At 30.9% G+C, this 12,391-nt stretch overlaps 1 protein-coding gene across 1 annotated transcript; it reads left to right on the top strand.

The window, feature by feature from the left end:
• Positions 1–478: 478 nt before the first annotated feature.
• Positions 479–9,299, top strand: lms (lateral muscles scarcer). The gene is made up of 3 exons (XM_065512105.1): positions 479–774; positions 6,653–6,801; positions 8,314–9,299. The coding sequence occupies exons 1-3, from the start codon at positions 501–503 to the stop codon at positions 9,079–9,081; spliced, it is 1,191 nt and encodes a 396-aa protein (XP_065368177.1). The 5' UTR covers positions 479–500; the 3' UTR covers positions 9,082–9,299.
• Positions 9,300–12,391: the final 3,092 nt, after the last annotated feature.

A 12,391-nucleotide genomic window follows, 5' to 3' on the forward strand; every position in this document is an offset into this window, starting at 1 on the left:
ATACGATTATTACGAACATATTTTGCTGTTGTCAAAAGACAACAACACCAACAATAACACAGAGGAACATACATAATTATTTAAGGGATACGCCTTCCCAACAAACCGATTTATGTGTTCAAGTGGCTGTGATCATCTTTTTGTATGCCACAGTATCACAGATCGTGCTCATGATTGGGGTGTTACACATTTCACACATGTTGCATATAGCTTGGATTTTGCAGATGTTAGAAAGAGCAGAGATCTGTTAGTTCTATCCTTCTCTTCTTAGTCTAAATATAAATCTTGTTACAATTGGATATTTTCATATTGGTTGATTTTCTTTTTTGAAGATTTTCAAAAAACTTCTTATTCACTTGTGTTGGAATTTAAAATTTAGTTTTAAAATATTTTCAATAACAAACGGTTGTTTAGCGGGAAGTTAATATTTCGGAAAAATATATAAATATTAAACAAAAAAAAAGATTAAAAAAAATTAATAAAGACGTAACGTTCTGAAAATGGAAACCCCTTCGGCAGTTCATCGTTATCGCAATAGTTTTTCTATAGAAAATATTCTATCAAAACCAAGACCGGTTAGTGGTGAAATCAATCATAAAAATAACTATGATTTAAATATAACAGTACATGATCACTGTACTGAATATTTAAATGGTGATCGTGATAAATTACAAAGTGTTGGTGGTGAAATGAGAGCTTCAAGTCCTGAATCGAGTTTCAATGAGGATAATTTAGATGATGCTAAAAGTGATGTTACCTCAGAAGATGATCATGGTAAGGAATGGGAAAATGGGATTAGGGAGTATTTTATGTAAAAGTAACAGATATTTATTTGCAACTGTTTAAGAAAAAAATATATATTTTAAAGGTCTTATTCATAATTAATTTTTTAAATTTATCAAAGGTTTGTAAAGCAAATTACGTATGGAAATTTTGTTAGAAAATTAAGAATATTAGAAAATTTTGGATTTCCATTTTTTAAAATCTTATTTATAAAAATTTATATTTGTTCCAAAATATTAAAAGGTAAATTTAAATTGTAACATACCTTGGGAATACTGCAAACGATTTTGAAAATTCGCTTGAAATCGTCTAGTTTTAACTGGTATTAAGTTTTGGCTGTGATAAATTTTTGAATTTTTAATTAAATTAATTGTAAATGTTTTATATTTTATTTCATTGTTTAATATTTTTGCTTTTATTTCACTTTTTTAAATTTACTATGATAATATTACTTTTATTTTTATTATATATTGCACTTTATTTCTATTTTAATTAAATATTTAATTATATTTTTATCACTACTTAAATGTTCTCCATCGTTTAAAATCTCTTTATCTCTATGACTCTCTTTAAACTAATATTTACCGTTACTTCTTTTAACTCTCATTTAACGAAAGAGAACAACAATAGTAATCATAATAATAACAAAAACAATAACAATAACAACAATGGCGACAATTACTAATCCCATTTTTTGACAAAGTTTACTTTAAATTTTGCAACTTATTTCAATTAAATTTATGAATTTACCCCCATTCAGTGTTGCCAGGAGCTGGCGAAAAAAGAAGCTATATTGGCTTCAAAAAAGGCCAGAAAATGCTAAACCGCTTTAGAAAAAAAGCCAAAAAAAGCTAAAATATTATAAATTAAGAATTTTGGTTTATATTTATTTTTAAATAAAAAATTAGAAAATATGTTCATAAAATTCATCAGCTTTACTTAAAGGAAGTACTAAAAAGTTAAATACTAGATTAACCATGTCAGAAAATGGACATTGTTGGTTCTATATTTGTCCATTTGTAGTTTAATATATTCTGCCCCTGAGCCTTAAGCTTCGTAATTTTATTAGCACTTTAATTTTTCACTATCAATATGACATAATATATTTTTTTTGGTTTTACTACTTTATTATCAACGGGAAAAAAATTGATTTTGCGTAGAGTTTTCATATGGTAATCTTTGTCGCAATTGCTCAATTAGTTTAATTTGTCGTATTATTTTTGTCATAATCTTCACTAATTAAAACGTTCTTTATTTTATCTCTCATTCATCAAACTAGTATGAAAAATGTGTCAAAAACATTAAACAATTTTCAATTGGCGACGATAATGGATCAAATTCCTTGAATTTTAAATCAGAAAACAGCAAATGATTTATTTACTTTTTGTACTTTGTGCAATACTGGTTTTAAAAAAAATGGTACGCCAAATTATAATCAGTGTATTAATTACTTAAAAGTTTGGCTTTTTAGAATTGCTGGTTTGACGAAATTAAAACAAAATGGGTTTTAACTCGAAGCATAGATCCACAAGACGTTTAACGGCTATTGATCGCCATCGAGTATCACAAGCCTTCAAGAGTTTGTGGGGCTCTTGTCCATTGTATAATGTGTAATAACAATTTTGTCTTGAAAGAGAATTTGCTAGACATTTAAGCTTTCAGATATAAAATACTCTATTTAATTTTGAACCACTTGATATTGGCAATTGTTATTTGTTCTTTTAATACTGCACAATTCTTGAGTATGTTGAAAAGCTAAATGAAAATCAGTAATGAATTAAAATGAAAATGGTTCACAAATATAAATTTAGCCTTTTTATTTACTCTTTAGTCTCGAAATTTTTAGCCTTTTTTAATTTCAAAAAAGGCTATTTTGAAATTAAGAAAAGGCTAGAAACAAGCCACGAAGCTAAAACCAAAATTTCGAGGCTAAAGAGTAAATAAAAAGGCTAAATTTAGCCTCAAAAAGGCTAAACTGGCAACACTGCCCCCATTAACACGAAACCTGGTTAAACGTTAACTAACAGTTATACTGTCGGTTAAAATTATTTTTATATGAAAACTGTCAGTATAACTATTAGTTAACACATAACCAGACTTCGTGTTACTGGGGGTTAGCAGTATAAAAATATTGTTTGTCAATTGTTTTAAGGATATTTAACATAAAATAATATTTTTTTTATGATGTAAAAAAGATTTAAGAAATCTCGTAAAAACGACTGATACGTATGTACATATGTATGTAAATAAACAAAAGCCTGGCTGATGGGTTGTATTTTTTAGGCATGTTTCTCGTAAAGCGGGAGGGATATTATGATATTTTTAGTAACTGGATATAATTTAGTAACTGCGAGGCATTTAAGACATCTGTGATTATTTCATATAAAAATCGGTGATGGAAAAACTAGTTCCAAAACTGTTCCTAAGAACGAATTATTGATTACAGAACTAGTTCCAGAACTAATATATTTGCTTTTGTGTGCTTGCTCCGCAACGCATCTCTAGAACTATTAGGTGTATGAGTTAAAAATGCGGGATTTACAATAGATGACGTAACTTTTGAACGTGGTTTTTGTTTATTAAAACTTACGTCATTTTGATGGGTACATATCTGTCATTTATTCTCACTTAGTTATTGAATATTATAGTGTAAACAACAAAGTTTTTTTAGCTTTGAAAAAATCAAATTTTGTGCCAACAATGCGTCATATGCGAGAAGTTTTGCCTTACTTCTTTAATTTAAAAAAAATGTCGCTGAAGCACACTGATTGCTCATCAAAGCTTATGGTAATGTGTTCCATCAGTTTCCACGTGTAATAAATAGTTTCTACGGTTCGGAAGTGGTGAGTTTTACACGGAAGATAAAGATCGTCCAGGAAAGCCAAAAAGAGTTTGAAGACCAAGAATTGGGGGCATTATTACATGAAGAATGTTGTAAAACTCAACAAGAGCTTGCAAGATTATTGGGAGCTACTCAAGCAGTAATTTCAAAACATTTGCAAGCAGCAGGATTCATCAAAAAACAGGGAAAATGAGTACCATACGAGTTGAAGCCGAGAGACCTTGAAAAACAAATTTTTTCACAATTTCATTACAAATTTATCGATTACGATAACCCGAAGAGTAAGATATCGTATGTGAAACCCGGTCAACCAGCCGAATTGACACCAAAGCCAATGGTCACCATGGCGCTAAGGTAATTCTCTGTATATCTTGGGAGCAAAAGTGTCCTATCTATTATGAGCCGCTGAAATCTCACCAGACCATCACATCGAATGCAACTGATTCGTTTGAAGCGAGCATTGGCTGAAAAACACCCAGAATACGCGGCCAGACATGATACTGTAATATTCCATCTTGACAACGCTCGGACACATGTTGCAATACCTGTTAACAACTATTTAGAATGAAGTGGTTGAGAAGTTTTGCCTCACCCGCTTTGTTTCGATCGATGAAGAACACACTCTCTCGGATACGCTTCACTTTTGAACAGAGTATCCGATATTGGCTTGATTCATTCTTGGTCTCAAAAGTTAGGCAGTTCCTTTAGCTTGGAATCCATATGTTGCCAGAAAGATGAGAAAAGGTCATAGCTAACATTGGCCAGTACTTTGAATAAATTTATATTGTACAAATGGTTCAAAATAAAAGCTAAAAATATTAAAAAATCCCGCTGTTTTAAGTCTTTCAACTTCAAACCAAATTAGTTTATCTCAACAACAACCTAAAATGAGTACTGGACATGTGTATGAGTTCTGGAACTAATACAAATCATTAACCCGCAAACTTTAAAAAGCAAAAAAAAAGTTGTTGAATAATTTTTTTTAGTGTAATTATGATCCAATCAACTCAGAACAGCCATCAGAAACTAATTTGCAAATTAAGTTTAGGAACCAGGTGCAAAAAGGTGAAGAGTGCCTCAGGGCATTGTTGCCGGTTTAGGTATAAAAAACAATAATTATGATACGATTTTATTAAAAAACTAATGAAAAAGAACTAATAAAAACTATTTCGAATGGATCGGGCGACTAAAAGTTAGTAAAAATTTGATTTAAAAAAAACACAAAATTTCACGTGCTAAAATTATGACATCACTCACAAAATAGCTGACAGAACAAAAACTAAAAGTCAGAATGCTTTCGACCTTTGAGGGAAATGTCAACAAATCTGTAACTAAAGTCACAGTTTAAACAAAAATTTAAAAAAAAACTATAATTCAGATAATTGGTTTTACAAAAAATTACAAATATTTTTTTTAATTACGTAGTTTTAAAAGGTTATTAAAAAGCATCTTAAATCAATCAACTCCAACATTAGTTTCATAAAATACGAGTATTTAAATTGTCAACACATGTAATTTTTCTTGAATTTTTTTATTTAAATTCATATTCATGATTTTTTGAGATGTAATTACACAAAAAAATACACTATTATTCAATTATCCAAGCAAATATCAGTTGTCTCATTTTTATTGTTGATAATTACCCACAAATTGGCCACACCAATTTTAACTTCCTTTTAAATTCGCCGTCAAAGGCGAATTCATATTTGCTTTATTACCATTGTTGTTGTTCTCTGCCGAAAAAAAAACATGGCGGCACTAACTACTTTTTTTAACTCACTCACTTGTTCGCCAAGCAAAGATTTTTTTATCACGATTTATTTGTATTTTCTTCGTTAAATTTGTTTACTTTTTTAGCACATGACTTAATAAATACTTTATTAACAATTATTTAGCAATATTTTGATTGATACACTTCTATTTTTTATTAAAACAATTAATTTCATACACAGCATTTTTGTTAAACATCCAGCCGACTTAAAAATCACGTAAAAACTAGAGAATGTAAATAAACAAAAGCTTACAAATGCAGGGGTGTATTTTTAGCAAGTTGCCTGTAAGTTGGGATAGTCAAATAGGAAGTGGGGAAGTATTGTGGAATTTAAAAGGAAATGAAAATTGGTGAAGAATTATTTGTTTTTATAAGGAAATTTATGAATATCAAAGTAATTAAAGTTAAATAGGTATTTTATAATTTTGAATTGAGATTTAATTGAAAATTAGTGAAAATTAAGATGTTAATGATATATAATATGTATATATACCTTGAACAATTTTAAAATAGCATCATTACTTAATTAATTATATATTTCTATACCTTCACTATTCACTTTTTGTCCTCCAAATCCTTTGAATTTAAACTACAACTAAGAAAAATATAATTTAGCTAAACAATTATATTGGCATCCATTCGATTTTCAACAAATTTACTACGACAAATTGCTAATTAAACCATCATGTAGCATTAATTAAAATAGTTTCTTTCCTCACATTAAAAGTAATTTGTAAAAATAAATACAAATTAAACAATAAAGTGCCACAAAAAAAAGGAATTCAAATAAAATGTGCGTTAATTCTACATAATTTAAAGCAAATTATTCAATGTGTTTAAAATTGGCAACGAAACAATTGCGAAATAAATTTTATTAATGAAGAACGAAGAAATCTAAAACATACACACAAATAAAACATGGCGGGCCTAATTATTGCCAAAAAAACAAATTAATGTTTAAACTCAAATTCATTGGTTGATGTAGAATTTAAACTATTAAACTAATACAATTGGCCATTTAGCTGTAGGATCTTTTTTTTAAAGAAGAAATTTTATGGTGTTGACATAAAGAACATTTAAATAGGGAATTTTTTAATAGTTTAACATATTTTAAATGAAATAATTAATTGCATTTGTACAATATGTACAAATAGTGTGTTCCTTAGATAGTCTGAGTTTTGTAAAAATGTGTTTAATTGGAATTTTATTTAAAAGTATGTGTATTTATAATTTTTCTTAAACTTTTGTCTTTTTAGGTTCCAATGACGATCGTAAAAAACGTCCACGCACTGCATTTTCAGCCTCTCAAATTAAAGCTTTGGAAACGGAATTTGAAAGAGGCAAATATTTATCTGTTGCTAAAAGGACAGCTTTAGCTAAACAATTGCATTTAACTGAAACTCAGGTAGTTATACTATATATTTACTAAGTGTTTTTATTAACTAAATCATCATGAGGTATTCAAAATTTATTCAAGTTAATTTTTTAAGAAAACATTTTTAAAATCCATCCAAGCACAGTCTCCAAAGCGTATAAATACATAACATCGTTTAAAAGGGATCTGTATCCGATTCCAGCCATAGTTTATTTTATGATATGACCCATAACTTGACAAGAAAAGCAGTCCCAAACCATAATATTGTCACTTTCTTGTGTACTTGGGGTCCAATATTTTCCCTTTCATCGGAAAAGAGAACAGTATTCCATTTCTGTCTCGACCAGGGTTTTTTAGAAACAAGAGTTTTTTTTCGCTAGACGATAGCAACGACAACTATCCTCATTTGCTCTGCCAACAGTTCGGGAACTAATTTCCAATTTTAGATTATTGATAACCTCAAAGGAAGTTTTTTGATTCAATAATTTATTAATTTTTTGTATTATTTTGGGTTTTTAAATCCTCGCAAATCATGACTCTAGTAAATTACAAAAAGAAATTATCAAATTAAAAGAAAATATTGAAAGAACTCTAAAATATGAGTTAGAATATGCCAATATGTGAGAATAAAATATGGATTAGATGGGGGGTAGTGCCATTTATGGTGCGATCCTCGCAAAAGTTGGTAGAAAGTTTTAGTGTCATATAAAACATGTTTATGTCCAATTTTCTCAGGTTATTTGTTATTATAAGACAATTTTGAATGTTCAAGTCATTTCTGAGGGGGGCCTTGTATGGGGACTAGGAACAAATGTTGCCCGATTTTTGGATTATACTTTTCAATATAACTTCAGAGTATTTAGAACTAATTTGTGCAATGATTATTGTTACATACGGAATGACAAACACAATATACCCCCAGCTTTTTTGATGGTGGGTATAAACATGTTATGACAACCCTACCACAGACACTAAAAGCTTTGCAATAATATATTGGTTTGTGTCAATGCTAGAATCAGCTCATATTAAGTCAGGTTACTTTTTTGGGCTTTTTTGAGCTTTGCGATAATTGTTTTTACAGCTTTCGCAGACCCCAAACATATTTTATGTATTTTTTACACCCTTCACCATGAGTTGTAATTTCAACATTTTTAATTTGCGACCCTATAAAAGATATATCTGAATCGTTATCTGACTGTTGAAATCAACTTTTGGAAGCCCCAAATAATTTACTTGCAAACATGACTGATAAATTAATATATCGGGTATAGTCCTGGTTCGATAGCTATTTAATATTGAATTAACAAAAATTTAAATTATTCAAATCTTAAATGAATTCTATTATGAATTAAGTTAGTGATTTCTATTAAATAAAAGTTTAAATTCTATTTAAATAAAAGCCTATTAATGAAGCTGAAGAATTAGATTTTGGGAATGGTTCTGAATTAAGCTCAAATTGAATTAATTTGAAGCTGTGATTACATTATCATTTTCTTGTAACAATAATGTAGTAACGTTTTTTTATTTCTTTTTTAATTACAGATCAAAATATGGTTCCAAAATCGCCGCACTAAGTGGAAACGTAAATACACTGCCGATGTTGAAACCCTAGCTTCACACTACTATGCCCAATTGGGCATTGGCGGTTTGGCCCGACCAATGGTGGTGGGCGATCGTCTGTGGTTATTTAGTCAAACTCCAGCCGGTCCGGCTCCCCTACAATCCATAATGCTAAATAGTCCGCCACCAGCAAATGCACCTGCCTCAGCAATAGCACCCTTAGCCGCCAGCCAGCTGAGAGCCTACCCCGGTTCGGCAATCATGCAGCCGCATGTGGCCAATGCCAGTGTCATAGAAAGTGCCCGCAATGCCATACTCTCCAGCGGGCAACCTTTAAATTATGCCTTACCACCATATCTAACGCCACGCTCACCTGCCAGCTCATCCACCTCAAATCTGTCCTCATCTCCCAGATATTTGGATTATGCAACTGCCGCAAATCTTTATCAGAATGCAGCAGCTCCTTCGGATTCCTATTTACAAATGAAATACAATGTTTTGAATAATTTAGCAATGCCAGAGGCAGAAACATCGACCAGTTCGAATGGTCTGGCCGAATTGGAACGAGTATTTGGTGATACGAATGCCAACTTTTTGGAGCATAAATCGCTAAATGGAGAAAAGGGAGGAGGTAAGACGGATTTTGGTTTTAATGGTTTGGCGGTAACGCAACGTTCGGTTAAGACGGGCCAGGAAACGGACTCCGAGTGCAGTGACATCGATTGTGAGCAAATTGATGATGAAGAATAGCTGCTATTATTTAAGATTAATTGTTTTTTTATAAATTAAACTATGTACCAAAGAAAATTAATTATTTATTGTAAACAGGTCAATTGAAAAAAGTCTTTGTCTTACTTAAATTAGAAATACATAAATAAATTTTAAAATAATGTTCCTAAAAATGTTTAAGTAATAAAAATAAATAAATGGGAAATAAATACATACAGTGTCTCTCATAAGTATATGAATTTAATTTTTGTTTGCATTAACGTAATTATTAACGTCAAATCCGGGGAAAATATTTTTAACCCGATTTTTATATCCTTTACCATTAGTGGCAATGGTTTATAAGTTTGTCAATCCGTTCGTCATTTCTACATTTGCGACCCAAAGTAATTTCAGATAGGTGATCTAGCCTTGACAGAGAATTCTTACATTGCCTGACTAGTGAAGATGAAGTTGTGTATGCCTTCAGTGAGAGAAGTGCCGCCAGACTGTCGACAAAGATACCTATATTGCCGCGAGTATTAAAAACACTACACTGTAAAACACTCCACTCATTCGGAAGACGATATGAGATGCCTTCCCCAAGTTCGTCACAGAAGACGCCTGAACCAACCTCGCTTACTCCTGTGGGGAATTAATACCTTGAACACCCAATCAAAATCTATGTATGGAGTAATATAGATAGAAGGCTGGAGAACGATTGAAGGCAATAAGCTTAGAATCCCCGCATGGCCATATGTTCTCGATCTCCAACAAGCAGATGCATGAAGCCTCGCTGCGCTGCAGGCAGAGGTGGCCATTATGTGAAGGTCAATTTGCACAAGGTGCAGTATAGTGTTCAGTGCCTCTGAAGGACTAGCTCGTAGTGCGCCGGTTATATCAATACAGGCCATTCTCTGGACTTTGTATAGGTGGTCTACCACATAGGGCCTTTTCGGAAATGCATCACTGCGTTGTATCTGATGCGCAATACGTTCTAAAATGCAAAAGTAGGCAACACTGCAAATGTCTTGAGTTCTAAAAAGCAACAGTTAAACAGATGATGCGCAAAAAACCATCAAACAAGCATCACAAAAATGGCTGATGTATTGTCTGCGCATCAGCATCAGCTGATTTGCATTAGCATCGCAAACTAATCACAGATGTAGCGCAGTGATGCATTTCCGAAAAGGCCTATACTTCCTTCTAGTTGCAGTCCACCATACAAGTGACCCATAAGTAAGAATTGGACGTACTATAGCCGTATACATCCATTTAACTATGCTGGGACTAAGTCGCCATTTTTTACCAAACATTCTACGACAAGAGTTGCTGTAACTATTCTTGATTTCAACATTGTTACTAACCAGTCGTTGATATATTCTTCAACGTCTAGGTTAGTAAGAGCTTGCTGAATTGCAAGAGTAGTTACATTATTGAAAGCACCTTCTATATCCAGAAAGGCTGTCATTGTGTATTATTTAAATTCGAGAGATCTCTGTATAACTCTTAGTAGGCGTGTTGACTATTAGAGAGCCGTGTTGTACCCTCAAGTTGATGCCTTATATGAGCGTCAATGTGTCTTTTCAACGTTTTAAGCTGGAAAGACGAAAGACTAATCGGGCCAAAGTCCTTCGCAATCTCATGACTTCTTTTGCCAATTTTGGGAATAAAAACGACCTTGACCCTCCTCCAGTTAACCGGAACATGATTGAGAGAGATACAGAGCGTAAATATTCTATGAAGCCGCCGGATGATATGCTTTTTTGCTCTTAGCAGCATCTTTGGCGAGAAACTGTTAATCGCCCATGATATCCAGGCATAGGAGACGATGTTACTGTATATATATATATTCTGGAAATCGATATAGCCATTTCCGTCCGTCGGGGTTGTCATAGAATGCAATCTTTGTCGGAATCGGTTTTGAAAACGACAAAAAAGGTATATTTGTCTTAAGAAATCCAATGTAATTTTATGTTTAATCGATAAAGAATTTAGTTCTAGATTGAATATAAAACCGATAACTTTCGATTTCACGAGACCTCTATACTTTTTCTGTCGTTTTCAAAAACGATTTCGACAATGATTGGATTCTATGACAACCACGTGTATGTTGAAATCTCCAAATAACTTACATACATGATTCATACATCAATATACACGCTATGGACCCGGTTCGGTTGCTATTTAAAATCAAGAAAATTGACAAATGGACAAGCTCGATTTTTGATCTACATATATCTGGATTACTATGTCATTAATATAGACAATATGGATATCTAATGATAGATATTTCAAAGTCCTTGCAAAGTCGCATATAATGCCATAGTAAATCGGACCAACAATGGGTAAAAATCGGGAAAAATATTTTTGAACCCGAATTTTTTTTATAATTTCTTTTTTCAATAAATTTAAAAATAAAAAAATTTAACAAAATTAAAAACATTTCTGATGAACAAAATTTTTTAAAAAAAATTAAATAAACAGTTTTGAAAAAAAAATTAAAAATATTTACAATTTTGTTCCCAAGATTTGTTTTTAACATAATAAACATTTTTACAACCAATTTTTTTTCATCTTTATATAGTTTAATTTGGTGAAGGCTATATAAGATTCGACCAAATGTTTGTTCTTTCATTCAATAAAAAAAACACACCTTGGTTATTTGGAAATGTTATGAACATGTTTCTTTTATTTATTTACAAGTCATTTGGAAAAAAGTTTTTTTTTTGTATTGAATTGTTTAATTTTTCATTATAAATATGAATTAGCGCTAATTTAAGAATAGACACAGCAATTATTAATTACGAATTTTTTTTTACATTTTACATTTTTTTTCATTCATTTTATTACAATACATACAAAATAGATTACAAAAACACAAAACTGGTTGAAATATTTTATGTTTCTTATTAAAAACCTATTTAATATAAACCTCTAAACTGATGCAACTTATTTCTTGGAAATTTTGAATTGTTATTTATTATTAATTTAGATTTATTAGTTAAACAAAGTTGTATATATAAGAAATACCCTGATGTCAACAATACTAAGAAGTGTAATTTGAATTGTAAGTTATGATGTTAAGAAGAAAGTGGGTAAATAAATAATAAATAAATTGAAATTTTAAATCGTAAGAAAATTATCTAGGTTTTAGGTAGAAAACTTGTTGATCAGTTTTGCAATGCAAATTTTTCGGTTTTCTAAAGAAAACTTATCAGCCAGTTTTTATTAATTATTCGACTGCACCATATCATGATGAAATTGATATAATTTAAATTGATAAACAAATTTATGAATGATTACAGATTTGCAAAATGAACTGAAAGAAAAACCAAACTTTTTTGTTTAAAAA

The sequence above is a fragment of the Calliphora vicina genome, chromosome 5 (genome assembly GCF_958450345.1).
Source record: "Calliphora vicina chromosome 5, idCalVici1.1, whole genome shotgun sequence".
NCBI classification, from domain to species: Eukaryota; Metazoa; Arthropoda; class Insecta; order Diptera; family Calliphoridae; genus Calliphora; species Calliphora vicina.

What these genes read in the sequence shown, in the direction of transcription:
- lms (XM_065512105.1), top strand. Translation starts at nt 501, where the DNA reads ATGGAAACCCCTTCGGCAGTTCATCGTTATCGCAATAGTTTTTCTATA. An exon ending in TACCTCAGAAGATGATCATG is followed by an intron (nt 775 to 6,652) that starts GTAAGGAATGGG and finishes TTGTCTTTTTAG; the next exon opens with GTTCCAATGACGATCGTAAA. An exon ending in TGCATTTAACTGAAACTCAG is followed by an intron (nt 6,802 to 8,313) that starts GTAGTTATACTA and finishes TTTTAATTACAG; the next exon opens with ATCAAAATATGGTTCCAAAA.